We start from the raw sequence: 16,377 nt of genomic DNA on the forward strand, positions 1-16,377 counted from the left end.
CGTCACCGTGCGGTCCATAAAGGACCCTTCCGCTCCTCCAAAGGAAACGAGTCCACGCACTTTGGTTTTTCTTACCCCACAAAAAGAACCTCCTTTCTTGTTTTACCAGCTCCTCCCCCGCGGTACAGCTTTTCTTCCCCGGATTTCTCTGTATGTTCTTTGAACCAGGAAGGGGGTTGGCGTGAGAGATCATTTCGGTGTTGTTTACAAGGAGTGATCTGTTTAGGTATCGGTCCGCGAGGGCGGGGCCGAGGAGGCCGGCGCTTCTTTCCATCCCCTCCCTCCTGTGCCTTCCCAGCGAGCGGACGCGGCAGCGCCTCTGTCTCGCTTTTTCTTATTTTCCCCCTTCCCCTTCCTTTTTTTTTTTCTTTTTTTTTCTTCTTTTTCCCCCTTCCTCCCTTTCACCATTTCCCCTTGGAGGCGCTTCCCCCGGGCAGGGGCAGAGCCGGTCTCAACCCCCGCCTCTCCCCGGCCCCCGCCGCCCTATGGAGAGAGGGAGCCCCCTCCCCACCCGGGCACTAGCTGCGGCGGTTGGAGGAGCGAGACCGGCGGTGGCAGCCTCAGGTCCAGGATCGTCATGGAACTAATTCGTTGACCGACCCACGGCCGCAGCCGTGTGTCCTGTTCGAGTGCCAGTACCCGAATCCTCCGGCCCGGTTCCCCCTCTTCTCCCTCCTCAGTCGGCCCAGTCCTTGTCTTGCGCGCCCCGCAGCCGCGCGCTGGGGAAAATGAGGTGGTAGCGGACCCCCGGATGACCCCGCGTCACCACCGTGAGACCTATATCTCTGCCAGGGAGGAGGAAGAGGAGGAGAAGGTGAGCGGACGGGGGCGGGGGTTCGACGAGTCTCCACCGCCCCGCCCGCGCAGCCCACAGAGAAGCACCCGGACCCGCACTCCCCGCGAAGCGCCTCCGACCCCCACCCCCACCCAGTCCCTGGTCACCTCCCACCCCTCCGCCTTCACCAGTCCTCCCCCAGCCACATCCCCCCACCTCTACTACATCCCCTTCCACTCATCCCCTTCGCCTCCGCTTCCAAGGGGGCCTTTTCGGACGTTCCCTCGCCCCCTCCACCCCTCCATACAAGAACAACTCAGCACCTGCCCAGTGTGCCAACAGCTCTGCTCTGTTCCCTTTCGTGCCATTTTTTTTCTGTCACCGAGTAACTTTTTTCGTGGGAACTGCAGATTACCTACACTGGAGTGCATTTTCTAGGCTTCCCAAGCCTGGGTAATACACAAAGGGGACGCACTCCCACCGTTAGACTTCGATGCTCCCCCGGGAGCCAAAGGAAGGGGATTTACGTTGGCAAGCAGTGAGTGTGCCGGCCAAACGAGTGGGGCGAACCGCTGGTGCTGCGGGACCCGGGAAGGGGAACGTTATCCAGGGTGTGGGTGGGGGAAATTGGGGAGCGGGGGAGATAGGAGTTGCACCCTGAAGGGCAGGTAAAAATAGCGAAATTTTGAAGGGAAGAAGGGCCTCTGCTACGCTTTAGGTTCCACTGCTGATTGGCAGGAGTTGAGAATTGGGTAGCAGCATAGGGGAAGGCATCTCTGGAGGCAGGACAGAATCAGACTGGAAATCTCTGAATGCCAAGCGCGAGTATTTATTTAGCCTTTGTTTTGTTATTGGGGAGTCACTTAACATTCGAACAGTAGTATGACCGCATTAACACTTTTCAAGGCTCATTATCAGACAGTTATTTTAAGTGGTTTGCAACTCATTTAATCCTCAAGTACTCCGGGAGGCAGGTTTCAGGGAGGAGTCTCACTTCACAGATGAGAAAAACTGAGGCTCCACAAAATTCAGTAGTTTCCTCCTTAGATGACACAGCTAGAACCTGGTGGCCAAGTTCAAATCCCAGCAATCTGAATATGCTACATAGTCTTGGTTCCTGTTGAAAAGGTTAATGGTAATGTTACCAGCTTCTAGCTTTTCGGGTCTTTTGTGGCAGACCAAATAGAAGGGAATGGATGAATACCAGTAGATTAGTAGAGAGTGCACAGGATTTAGATTCACTAGTCTGGGACCAGAAGGATGGGAGAGTCTGAGTTTCTGGACCAGGAAAATCTGAATACTAATGAGCAAACCAGTAGAATTAGTGTGTGTTGGGAGGTATAATAAAGATGATTTGCAGTTGCAGAAAGTTGAATTTGTGTGTCAGTGTGACATCCTAGTAGGTAGAATGGAACTCGAAAACGTTTTTTGATCAAGATTGGAAGCTGAGAGTGTGTATACATGTTTTATTCTGATTGTATAATACTTTAGAAATGGAAAGTATTCACTCTTTGCATGTTTCTTTATCTTTAAAGTGGCTTTAATAATACCAATTTAATAAGGTTAGGTGAGGATTAAATCAGTTAATATGGCATAATACTTTGAAGAATATTTGGCCAACTAGCACTGCTTTTACTTGTTAATCCCTTAGGAAGTGTAAACTATATTGTGTATTAGGTACAGTGCTAAACTCTGGAGACTGTTTGCCTTCAAGGAACTCAGTATCAGAGACAAATCTGCAAATAATCACAAAGCAATTAAATGCAAAAGTAGAGTTATGTACAAATAGAGATGTAGGAAGGAAGGCGGTGTTCAGTCACAGATTGATGCAAATGTAAACTGTAGGAAGGGGAGTGTGAGCTACAGAAGGACATTTCAGGTTAGAACTGTGTGGAAAAGCATGGAGATTGGGAAAGAGAGCATCCTATTTTGGAATTAAAAGTACTACCTGTAGTTACTCATTAAGTTAGGAGCATAAAGTCAAGGAGGTCATATTAGAACATGAGGTTCTTGTATGGTCACATTAATAAACTCATCATATTTAGAAGAGGAACTTAAGATCTAGAAGTCAGCATCAGTACAGAATTATTAATAAGAGATGTTATGATGATAATAAGTAAAATAATTCCATATTAATGAAGTTATTTCTGTTGTTTAGCCGGCACTATGCAGTCGTTTTCCTGTATAGTTTATGCTGTACAATAAGGATTTTATAAACTTCACTTAGACATTAAGCTATTTGATAAACCTGGAGAAAGGAGCAGACGTAGCAATTTAAAGAATCGGAGGAGAAATGTGAAAGAATCTACTCATGAAGTTAGAAGTGTGTGGAGTATGCCAACCAAAATACAGCCTTTGTTTTTCAGTTCCTAGAGACTTCTATCTGAGCATTCAAAATTCTGGCTATATCCAACAGTGGGCATAAAATAAGATACAACTATAACGTTCTATTATTTAAAATAGTAAAATTGTATTTTAAGTGTTTGTATTTCTTAGCAGGATTCATTATTAATCTAACTCAAATAACCTGTTTTACATATTAGAAAATAGGCCCTGACCAGCATGGCTCAGTTGGTTGAGCATCATCCTGCATAGCAAAGGGTCGCTAGTTTGATTCCCAGTTGGGGTGGGGCATTCCTGGTCAGGGCACACACCTGGGATTTGGGCCCCATCCCCTATTAGGGATGTGTGAGAGGCAACCAACTGATGTTTCTCTTTTATTCTTTCTCCCTCCTTTCCCCCTTCTCTAAAAATAAATAAAATCTAAAAAAAGAAAAGAGGTGGTGTTCTGCCAGTAAAAGTAGTAAAACTCAAGCCAATGCTTTCTCCAATGTATCATATCTTACTGGAGACTTAAAAATGGAATGTAAATAATAGCCTGATAATATAAGCACTTTTATGAACTGTCTTTTCCTTTTTACATTCTTATAAGTAATTTCAAAAAGGAACCCTTTACCTGGATTCACCTTAACATTTTATGTTACTTGTTTTATCATTTGTCACCCCCTGCATATGTGTGTGTAAGTTGAATGATGGCCCCTTACTCCTAAATTTTTTAGTGTGTATTTCCTAAGACTAGGGATATTCTCTTACAGAATCACAGTAAGTTCACAATTTGGATAAGTTTAAGTTTGTTATATTTGCTTTAATCTGTCCATGTTCCCATTATGTCAGTTGACCCAATAATGACATTTTTAGCATTTATCTCTCTTCCACTACAAGAGCTAGTGTAAGGTCAGATACTGCAATCTGATTTTTCTCTAGCCTCATTTAATCTGGAACATCCCCACAGGTGTCATCCATCTTTTTTGTTTTTCACTTGGATTATTTATCCCTTTTTTTAGGAGAATTTGAACTCTTTTCTTTTCCTTTGTTGATACCCTAGTGTGAGCAAAGAATGATTTCTTTTTCTTCTCTTGATATGGTGTATTACATTAATTGTTTTCTGAATGTTAAACTAACTAGGCATTCCTGGGCTAAATCACATTTGGTTATAGTGTATAATCTTTCTTTATGTTGGGAGATTCAGTTTACTACTATTTTGTTGAGTTCTGTATGTATATTTAGAAGAAGCACTGATCTGTAGTTTTTTAGTGCTATTTATTGTCTTCAATTTTGGTAGCAGGATAATAACTGGCCTCATAAAATGAGTTGAGAAGTGCTCCTCTTTACTTTCTGTAGGTGAAGAATTTGTATTAATTTTTATGTAATGTAAATGTGGGATACAATTTACCAGTGAAGCCATTTGAGCATAAGCTTTTCTTTGGCAATAGTTTGTTTACTCATTCTGTTTCTTGTTATATGGCTATTTTGCTTTTCTCTTTCTTCTTAAGTCAGTTTTGATAGTTTGTGGTTCTGGGTACTTGTTTCATCTAAATTGTTCAATTGTATACAGTTTATAAAATTTTTTATGCACTTTTTTTCTGTAATGTAGGTAGTAATGCCGTTGCTTTATTCCTGATCTAGTACTTTATCCTTTGTTTTTTCTTGGTCAGTGTAGCTAAAGATTTGCTCATTTTGATGATCTTTTCAAAGAACCATTTTTGGTTTCACTGATTTTTCCCCCCCCTGTTCTCTATTGATTTCCACTCAATATTTGCTCTTTCCTTTCTTCTGGCTTTCTTTAGTTACAGTTTACTTTTTCCAGTGTCTTAAGGTGGAAGGTTAGGATATTGATTTGAGATTTATTTTTAATTTAGGCATTTACAAGAATTAATTTCTTTCTAAGCACCACTTCCATTGCATCCCATAAACTTTGTTATGTTAGGTAGTATTTTTCATTCATCTGAAAGTATTTTCTAATTTCACTTGTGATGTCCTCTTTGACTCAGATTTCTTTGTATTAAAAAAGTTGTTAAAAGCATCTAAATATTTGAAAGTCTTACTGAGGGCCTTAATTGTAGGAGATTGGAGAACAGGAATCTAGAACCTGATCTTACTGCTATGTGAATACTGTGGTATTAAATACTGTGGTATACTATTACATTCTGCCCTGGCTGGTTTAGCTCAGTGGATTGAGTGTCGGCCTGCGAACTAAGTGTCGCTGGTTCGATCTTCCAGTCAGGGTACATCAGAGAAGGAAAACTCTGACTCCAAAAAACCTCCGCTGCCTTGCGGCATACCTCTTCAGGGGAAAGGCTAAGGGAGTAAACCCCGACAGAAAATCCGGAGCCGGAGTCCCTAAGGCGGTTTGACGTTGTAGTCAACACCGGCAACTCCTGCGGCGCACCTGAACCCAAGCTGTATCGACTCCGTCTTTCCCTTGGATCCTTCAGCTGCGAAGAGAGGGGGGGTCTGCTGCATGGGCAACAGCAGACCCTCCATATTACCCTGCCCAGGCTCTGTAGCTTCAGCGTCATCGCATGATGTCGATTCAACACGGGAGGAGACAGATACCATGTCACTCCCGAGTCGGACTGCACAGCCATTCTCGGCGGTGCAGATAGACTCTTAAGAAGCTACACCATCGTCTCTCGAGACGGACGGCTGCCGCCGCCGACTATCACATTACCTTCTTGCATAACCTTTTTTTTTCCTGAGGTTACTTTCTCAGTTGCTTAGCTTTCATCATATCTTTTCACATTCTCCAACAATTTTCAATTCAGTTTTCTACACATAGTAATACCTCTCAAATCTATAGTTTCCCTTTTTTTAGATATCTCTTGACTTTCATTTACCCTGCACTGATCTAGACTGTGGCTCTTCAGACTTGCTGCTCGTTTTAGATTGTCAGTCACTTTGCTGCTGTCCAATAGAACTTACTGCATTGATACAAATGTTCCCTTTCTGTACTGTTCCCTGTCTAGTGCAGTATTTACTAGTCTCTTGTAGTTATTGAGCACTTGAAATGGGGCTAGACTGAGGAGTTATATCTGATTTAAAATATCCACTTGTGAAACTAGTGGACAATGGATTGGAAGCTCAATTCAACATGGTTTCATACTGCCCTTTTATACTGTTTGTATTTTTGAACCATGAAAAAATCAAATAAAACTAATTGTTTTAAAATGAAAAAAGATAGTGACATACTTAAAGCGATGGATTAAGTGGGAATGGGTGTGATTTAATGTAGTTGTGTAACTTTTTAATGAAAAAGGTTAGCAGCCCTCATTTGATTAGATTTTTAAGAAGAATATTTGGGACAACTAAGGATTCTTAGTATAAAAAGCTCATGACTTAAAATCTTTTGACACAATTTGACACAGTAACAATATATTTTACCCAGAGTCCAATGGTTTTTGTCAGTTATAAAGCCATGTTTTTATTTTCTTTATAACTGTGTTTCTAATTTAAAGTGAGAATTATTTGATAGCTATCATTGTAACATTTTAATATAATATTTTCAAGAGCTATAAAATCTTATACTGCTTCATAACATTCTTACTTTGTTTTATGAACTGCTTAATAAGAGCCAATGTATTTATACAATGCTATATTTATTCTGTAATTACATAAAGAGTATTGTTTTATATTTGATTTTATAGGTAGCTACATCAAGCTGGGAGGCAGGCAGATCCAAAGGATATCATGAAGTTTCCAGGGCCTTTGGAAAACCAGAGATTGTCTTTCCTTTTGGAAAAGGCAATCTCTAGGGAAGCCCAGATGTGGAAAGTAAACGTGCCGAAAATGCCTACAAACCAGGTAATGATTTTTCTCTTCACTCTAGATAGATGACTTTTATTATAAATAAGTGTACTACTGTCCTATGTAGTATCTTGACATGAGTGGAGAAATATGTACCAGTGAAGGATATACTCTTTTTTTTATTCAAGAAACATCTTCTTGTTTTATTCTGAAACAAAATAATAATGAACTGTTTTTGTTTGCTTGTTTGTTTTGTTTTTATCTGAGTTATAGCTTTAGGAAGATAGGTATGTCTGTTTTTTTCCCTTATACTTAATACTAACAGTAGTAAGCTGCCTTTATTTCTAGATTATAAGTAACCATGGAAGCTGAACATATATCATTGTCTTCAGGGTACCAAAAAATTGCACTATATTTCTTGAATATTTATAAGGAGTTCAAATAAACTACTAAAGTAATACAATGTTGGAAGCTTCTAGGGAGATAGCCAGCTCTCAATTACTGTTGGTTATATGCCCTTTCTTTTTAAAAAGTCTGTACTTCTATCATATAATTACATCAGTTGTTTTTTACAAATAACTATGAAGTTCTTACACATTCATCTTTTTACCCCTACTAACTAGCATTGTGCTTGGGATAAAGAATAGTGACCAAGAATATTTTGATGTGAATGAATAGCCAATATCTGAGTTCCTCCTGTGTTGGTTTATTTAGGTCAGCAATTGTGCTGTGGCACACCTGTTGAAATCAGTGGTTTAGGTTAACCTTTGCTCGTAGGTTATTAAAATCTATATGCTTTTAAAAGTTCAACCTACTTCTATTATTCTTTTCCACAGGCTGAAGAAATATGTTTTACATTTCCTGTTACTTATGTATAGTTTAGCAAATTGAAGGTTTGTTAACTTGAAGCAGTATCTTTTATGCTAGGAGCATTTACATGTGCTGTCACATTTAATATCTTACTTAATCTTTTGAAATAGACAGTAGTTCCAATTTGTTCAAGACTTAAGCTAATAACTAGTAAGAGTTATACTTTGGACCTGAGGAAGTTTTCTTCCTTCTCTTTTTTTCATTTTCCATTTCTGTGTGCTTGTATGATTTTTAGTTTAGTTTGAGGTTCAGCTTGTTACATATCTGCTACATTGTGAACACTATTCTAGGCATTGGGGATATACAACAGTAAGATAAATAGAAATTCTTGCCCATTCTAGTGAGCCTCAAAGCTTTATTACAGCTGCCTTAAGAACCATTCCTTTCTTCCTTCTGCTATCTCCTTGAGTCAGCGTGTAACTAACGATGACATACTTTCACAACATGGTCTTTGAAGGTAATATTATACAAAGATTGTAGTATACTGTTATGTTGTCACTTGACCTGGTCTATTTCTATAGGAAATTTAACAAATATTACTGAGATGATACCAGAAAATAGTATCAGAACTTCTAAGAAGGATCTACTTAAGAATTTGCCTTTAATAATGCCAAGTAGCAGTCATCTTAATTCTTGTGAAGTGCAGGCAGGCTTGGTCTGGTGTGGACAGGAGATATAGTAGTAATAGGCAGGGGAGTAAAGAGCTATAGGGGCTTGAACTGCTTGCTAAAGTAGCCTCCAAGGTTACTTCTCTATTCTAGTTCTAATTCTTTTATTTTCTTGTGCCATTCTTGGGAATTGGCTTTTCTACCTCCCTTTACACTATTGCTTCTAACCATTATTTTCCTTCTTGATTCCTTACAAGAGAGAAACACAGTCTTGTCTCTAAACCAACAGTCCCCAACCTTTTTGGCACCAGGGGCTGGTTTTGAGGAATTTCGTGGAAGACGATTTTTTCCATGGACAGGGTGGAGGGATGGAGCTTTAAGCAGTATCGCAAGTGTTTGGGGATGAAGCTTTGCCTGCTGCTCCCCTCGTGCTGTGCACTTAGTTCCTTCCAGGCACAGATACAGGTCCCGATTCAGGTCCGTGGTCTGAGGGTTGGGGACCCCTGCTCTAAACCATACATGTGTCTTTGTCCAACTTTCCTAATTTTTTTTTAAGTGCTGGTAAAAAGAAAATATTTTTAAGCTTCCTTTTATGCTTTGCCCTCCAGTTCCCTTCTACTTTACTCTTCCTCCACTTAAATTCTACTTCAAACTTCTCTCACAGTTCTCTTTAATTTACATTCCCTATCCCCCGTTTAGGACAGAGTGGTCATGCAAGAGTGTTATAGACTTATACTCCTCTTCTGTGTGCTCCCATAGCACTTTACTCTCCTTATGAGACACTGTTATAGTTCCTGGTGATTTGACTGAATTCTCTTGGGGGAGAGCTTTATCATTTTTGTTTACTGGCATGTAACAGGCTCACAGTAAATATTAATTAAATGAACATTGATTATAGTTTCTTTATCATTCATCCAGGTTAGAGATGTTCTTTTATATAATAATAGCACTTTCAAATATATGATTTTTGTTACATGAATTTTGGGGGGAAAATTGAAGATTGGTCAAAGTGACATGTACTTTTTGATATTCTCGATTTATTTTTTCAAAAGCGCTTTTCATATTCAAAGATAAAACAGCTTTAAGCTGTTTATTATTAAGATGGTTCTTATTAGAATTTTAAAACTAAGGAATCTTGAAAGCCATCTAATTATGTGGTTTTCAAATAATAGGATCTCAAACTCCTGGGCCATAGGCAAATAAGAATTATTAAGAGGCTTTTTAGAGCTTTCAGGCCCCACCCACACCCACTGAGCTTCTGGTGGCAGTTGTGGACATTTGTATTTTTAAAAGCTTCATGGTTTTATTAATAGGTGTTCAATTTGGGAAACGTGGATTCAATCTAACCACAAAATTTAAAAGTTCTAACACCTCTGATAAGAGATCTTCTGCTTTGGATACTTATTCATTCCACTGTGGAAAAACTGTATAAATTATTGGTAAGTTTTTCCTAAACTGAATCTTAAAGCTGCTTTTTTCTACGGAGTACTTGGGTAGGTTCTAGTTTTGGCCACTGGAGCAATACAGAATAGAGCCATTTCTTATTTTAAACAATAGCCCTTTAGTTAAAGACGTGTTAAACCCATGAAGTCACCTCTTTAACCATTTTTTGTTTGATGAGATTCTTTTTACCATCCCAGGGTTTTTTTCTCTAGATACATTCTTTTTAGTGTGCTTCTTAAATTGAGACATTTCAGTTGTTGCCATTAATGAGCAGTAAAGTGAAATTATTACCTCACTTTATCTAGGATTGATTATTTCATTCATCAAACACTAATATTTGGGGGGGGTGTTGTTTTGGCAGCAATGTCATGTTGGCTTATATTAAACTTAGTTTTAAAACCTTGTTGATTCTGTCTCAATTTTTAAACAAAGCTTCCCTTATGCTAGATATAATTTTTTAATTTTTAATTTAGGTGCCAGCATTTCTTATTTATTCTTATTAAGTTTAAAATTGTTTACTCTGGTCCATTTTTCTGACTTTAAAATTATGATTGTTATTTAATATATGACTGTCATTTTTGTACCATCTGTGGATTTGGTAAATAAATAAATCTGTTTCCTCCCTGGCTTGATGTCTTTTTGTTTTTCTTAAACATTTTTTTTGGATATGTAATATAGAAGAAACTATATAGATCATGAGTGTACAACTAAAATTTTACATTACCAGCAGCTCAGAAGCACCTCTGTGTCATTTTGTAGTTACTAGTGTCTGTCTACTCTCCACCAAGAAACTACTATCCTAGTATCACACATTAGTTTTTTCTGAGTTTGAGTTCATTTTTTATATATGTGGAATCATAGAGTATGTACTGGCCTCTTTAGCTCTGTGTGTGTGTTTAAGATTCATCCACATTACTTCATGTAGCCATAAATTAAGTTATTCTCATTGATGGACATTAGAGTTGTTTTCTTATGTCTTTTAGGGAACATATGTGTACATTTCCGTTGAGTATGTTCCTAGGGATAGAATTGCTGGAACCTAGAAAATGGACATATTCAGGTTTAGTAGGTATCACTAATTGTATTTTCAAGGTTGTTATACCACTATTTACGACTTTTTTATTTACCCCTTTTGGGAGAGGATGAAAGTCCCAAGTTGTTCTACATCCTTGTCAACACTTAGCGTTGTCTGTCTTTTTCTTTTTAGTTAATCTGATATCACATTGGATTTTAATTTGTATTTCTTGGATAACTAATGAAGTTCAGCAGTTTTTCATGCACTTATTGACCATTAGATATTCTATTTTGGGGTGAAATGTCAGTTCATATCTTTTACCTGGCTTTTATTGAATTGTCTTTAGTTGTTAATTATTTTGTAGGCATTCTTTCTTTTGCAGGCTCTGTGTATTACAGATATCTTTTAACTATATTTTGACGAATTAAAGTTCATATTTTTTGAAAACATTGATTTTATTTTATTTATTTTTAGAGAGATGGGAAGGGAGGGAGAAAGAGAGAAACATCGATATGTGAGAGAGGCATTGCCCTGTTGCCTTACTCACTCCCCCAACTGGGGACCTGGCCCACAACCCAGGCATGTGCCCTGACTGGGAATTGAACCAGTGACCTTTTGGTTTACTGGCTGGCATTCAATCTACTGAGCCACACCAGCCAGGGCTAGACCGTTTTTTAAAAAATATTTTATTTATTTACCTTCAGAGAGAGTGGAAGGGAGAGAGAAAGAGAGGGGGGGAGAGAGAAAGAAACATCGTTGTGGGAGAGGCATACCCTTTGTTGCCTCACCCCCAACTGGAGACCTGGCTTACAACCCGGGCATGTGTTCTGACTGGGAACTGAACAGGCAACCTTTTTGTTCACAGGCCTGGGTTCAATCCACTGAGCCACACTAGCCAGGGCAGAAGTTCTTAATTTTAAATGACACAAATTATCACTTGTTTCCCTTTTTGTTTAATCCTTTTAAGTAAATATTTGCCTAACCCAAAGTAATAAAGATACTCTCCTCCATTTTCTTCTGGAAACTTGATTTTTAAAAATCTTTTACATTTAGATCTACATTCCAGTTGGAATTTTGTAGTTGTTTTGGTGTGCTGTGAAGTAGGAGTCAAAATCATTTTTCTCCATATAGAAAACAGCACCATTTATTAAAAAGAAACATTTCTCCTCCACTGCCCTGCACAAATCAAGTCTTGACTGCTCTGTGTGTGTTGATGTGTTAGTGGGTTTGTTTCGTGACTGTTTTCTCATCATTGGTCTCTTTGCGTCTCTTCAATACTGTACTGCCTTAATTATGATAGCATTATAATAACTCTTTGGTGGCATAAACTTTGTTCTTTTTTTCAAGGGTGTCTTGCCTTTTCTTAAACCTTTGCTTTTTCATATGTATTTTAAAATAAAATAATTTTGAGGGTTTTGGTTTTATTGAATCTATAGGTTAATGGGGGGGTTGACATGTTTATAATGAGTATTTCAGTCAATTAACAAAATATTTCTTTTTTAAAGGTGGTCTTCAGTTACTTTTAATAACGTTTGGTAATATAGTTTTATTCTTAGATATTTGAGTTGTTGAGGCTATTACAAATGGTATCATTTAAATTTTTTTATTTTTTAGTATCCTTGTTTTGTGTTGGTATATAGACATAAAATTGATTTTTGTATGTTGACCAGACTAAATTTGCTTACTAATAGTTTGCACAGTATTTTGGATTTCCTGTATATTACATACAGTCATGTTAACTATTGAATAATAGTAATAATTATGGTTTTATTCTTTTTTTCCATTCCCTATACTTTTGAATTATTTTTCTTATTCTGTAGAAGTAGTTTGGGCCTCCAGAACACTTTTGAATATAAACGATGATATGAGGGGAGAGCTTTCCATATTTCACATTATGTATAATATTTGCTAAATATTTCTTAGTCTTTATCAGATTAAGAAATCCTTTCTCTGCCTTAGTTTGCTAAGAGATTTTTTCATGAACAGGTGTTGAATTTTTACATGTCATGAGATTTTGTTAATATTTTGCTTAGGATTTTTGTGTATATGTTTTATGGGTGAGATTGGTTCGTAATGCCTTTGTCAGGTTTTCATAATAAATTTATGCTGGCTTTGTAAAATGAATTGGGAAGTATTTCTGCTTTTTCTTTTTTAAATCTACTCAGGTTCTTTAGATATTATATCTTTTTTAATTTTTCAAATTCTCTCTAAAGGATATGTTTATTGATTTTAAAGAGCAAAGGGGAGAAAGTGATAGAGAAACATTGATCTGTTTTGTCCCGTACACACCCCTACATGGGATCGAACCTGCAACCTTTTGGTGTATGGGACAACACTTCAACCAACTGAGCCACTTGGCTAGGACTTATATCTTTGTTAAATGTTGGAAGATTTCACAGGGGGAAGCCACTGGGATCTAGAGATATGTTTTGGGGAAAGTATTTAATCCAGTTTCTTTGATAATTATAAAACCAGTCAGGTCTTTATGAACTTTATTTCGGTTTCAGAAATTGTTTTTTTTTCAAGGAATTGATTCATTTCATCTAAATTTTTAAATTGTGTAGTTATTCATAATATCATTTTAACATATAAAGGGTCCATAGTGATGTTGTCTTTTTCATTTCTTAGTTGATTTGTGCTTTTTCATTTTTAATCAGTTTGTCTGGAGGTCTGTCAATTAATCTTTTAGTTCTGTTGATTTTTTTCCTATAGTACATTTGTTTTTTAAGTTTTGCTCTTAGTTTCATTATTTGCTTCTGTCATTGTGTACTTGACTTTTTATCTAGAGATGCTTAAAAATTGATTTTTCAGCTTTTTTTAATATATGCATTTAAAACTGTAAAATTTCTTCAGTGCATAGCTGTGCAACCATGTCTGATTGTTGTTAGATCCACATATGTACTAGGTTCTTAATTTGTTATTATATTTTTCAGTTTTAGAATTTCCCTTTGGATTTTTTTATAGGGTAAATTTCTCTAGTGAAATTCTCATCTTACTAAACAACTATTTTCCTTCTATTCCTCTGTTTTCTGATTTATTAAGTCCTTCTCTGATAACTCAAAAGATCTCTTTTTTGTTGATGTTGCTGCCTGCACCCCACTCCCTTCTCTTGGTTTTGGTCTCGTGGTTTTTTTTCCTCTTGTTATGCCTGGTAATTCTTGATTGGACACTGAATATTATTAAAAATTGTAGAGGCTTTAGATGTTATCTTTCTTCAGGAGGGTTCAGCTTAATCTCTAATCCAGTGAAGAGACTGTTGACGGGAGGCTGGGTTGCAGTTGGTATGGCCTCATCTACCTTTGGTTTGCCCCAGCTCCTGGAGTGTAGCCAAGGGTTCCAGCTGAGAGCTGGGAGTGTTCCCTAGGGCCCTTACTCCTGAAGGGTGCTGAACTGTCCCCTGCACTCTTTTGTGCTTTTCAGAAGTTTCTCAGATCCCTGTCTTTCCCAACTGCAGAATTTCATTCAGAAAATGTATTAAGGAGAAAATCAGCTGTCACATTCAGATCTCTGGCCTTCCCCCTGTTTTGTCTCTAGCTTTGTAAGACTCCCAAAAGCCCTATTGGTTTCTTTGCCCGAACTCAGCCTCTTGCCTTACTCAAAGGATGGGCAAATGCTTTGAAGGAAAAGCTACTACAGAATGTTGAGTCGTCTCCTCTTAACTCTTCTCCAGAATCTTGGCTCCTTAAAGCCTGGTCGTCTTAGCAGTTCTGATGCCTATATTTTTGTTGTTATTAATAGTTTTTCTAGTTCTTCTCAGCTTGAGTGTAGGTTTGCTACTATCTACTACATCATAGCCAAAAGCAGAAATGTAATTTTAAGAAAAAAAAAAATGTTGAACTTCAGAGGTGTGACAAGAGATCTGTGGGAGCACAGGAACATCCTTGGACCAACTTCAATTATCAGGAAGTGTCTCATGGGGAGTCACCACTGAAATGGCTCTTGAAGGATAAATAATAAGACAGGTGAAAGAGAGAAGGGAGTGTGTTCCACCATAGGAAACAGTATGAACAAAGGAACAGTGGTGTAAAAACATGGCAGGAGCAAGGAAGAACCATAAATACAAGTACTACTCTTACAGTTTGGATTTTAAGGTAGAAAGTGATGGACGGTGAATGAGACTAGAGAGTGAGGTCATAGAGGGATTTGTATGCCTGCCATGCCTGTGGGATTCTACTTAATCTGGTGAATATTTTAGAGTTTAGGCTTGGGATGGGATGATTTGTCTTTTAATGATCAGAATAGCAGCATGTAGAACAAAAAGCCCTGTGTTTTACCATGTTGAATCAGTTCTCTTTGGGAATAGTTGTTGAACCAACTCAGTGACCCATCTTAACCCTATTGAGCAATTGGTATAAGAGGAAACAGATCCCTTGAACAGGAAATAGTATCTGGTGAGCGTAGGTGGGTGGGCAGGCTGAGTTTAAGTTTTGTAAATGTATTCTGATACTACAGATATATCTGTACTAGTGCTAAGTACATATTTGAATTGATCTGAAAAAGTGATCTCAGAATCATTATCACTTGACTGTGTATAGCAGGGTTCCCCACTCCAGGGCTGTGGGCACTGCCCTGAGCTCTGCCTCCTGACTACCCCTCCGCCCCCACCTTCATAGAAAAACTGGTCCCTGGTGCCAAAAACATTGGGGACTGCTGGTGCATAGTATACAGAAAATTGAAAACTGCAAACTATTAGTAAGCTAATTTTGCCTGGTCAATATATAAAAATTATTTTGTTTCTATATACCAAATATAGAAACAAGCATATTAAAAATTTTAAAAAAATTAAGTGATGCTATTCATAATAGCCCCAACAAGAGGGAGTCTTTTCAAACTGTTAGCTTTTGTGTGTGTTTTTGTTGTTAGTTTTGGCGAGTAATGATCTCTGCATTTAGCTATGCAGAAATGCTTTCTTGGCCCTACTCTTTTTTTTTTTTTTTTTTTCTTTTTTTTATTTTGGTTTTTCAATTACAGTTGTCCCCTTTTCCCCTAATTTCTCTCCCCCACCCAACCCACCCCCTCTCCTGCAATCATATCCCTCCCCGTTGTCCCTGTCCATGAGTCTTTTATACGGGTTCTTTGACTAATCCCTTCCCTTACTTATCCCCCTTCTCTCTCTCTCCCCTCCCCCCTATTGACTGCTATTCTGCTCTTTGTTCTATTTAGTTCCTTTGTTTGTGTTGTTCTTTAGTTTCCTGTATTAGGTGATATCATATGGTATTTTTCTTTCTTTGCCTGGCTTATTTCACTAAGCATAATTCTCTCAAGTTCCATCCATGTTGTTGCAAATGGCAGGAGTTCCTTCTTTCTTTCTGCTACATAGTATTCCATTGTGTAGATGTACCACAGTTTTTTGATCCACTCATCTACAGATGGGCACTTAGGTTGTTTCCAGCACTTAGCTATTGTAAACAGTGCTGCAATGAACATAGGAGTGCATAAGTTCTTTTGAATTGGTGTTTCAAGATTCTTCGGGTATAATCCTAGTAGTGGAGTCGCTGGTTCAAAAGGCAGTTCCATTTTTAATCTTTTGAGGTAATTCCATACTGTTCTCCATAGTGGGTGCACCAGTCTGCGTTCCCACC

General features: G+C 38.1%; 1 protein-coding gene across 1 annotated transcript in view; it reads left to right on the forward strand.

Moving 5' to 3' along the window:
* The first annotated feature begins 282 nt into the window (after window positions 1-282).
* CCNI (cyclin I) overlaps window positions 283-16,377 on the forward strand; it is a 32,734-nt gene continuing 16,639 nt past the window's right edge. Inside the window, exons 1-2 of the mRNA XM_090266734.1 lie at window positions 283-814; window positions 6,760-6,916. Of these exons, the coding sequence (XP_090122860.1) occupies window positions 6,803-6,916 (114 nt within the window). The 5' untranslated portion in view covers window positions 283-814; window positions 6,760-6,802. The remainder of the gene's footprint in view (window positions 815-6,759; window positions 6,917-16,377) is intronic.

The sequence above is a fragment of the Furipterus horrens genome, unplaced genomic scaffold (assembly GCF_987537825.1).
Source record: "Furipterus horrens unplaced genomic scaffold, mFurHor1.1.pri manual_scaffold_2, whole genome shotgun sequence".
NCBI classification, from domain to species: Eukaryota; Metazoa; Chordata; class Mammalia; order Chiroptera; family Furipteridae; genus Furipterus; species Furipterus horrens.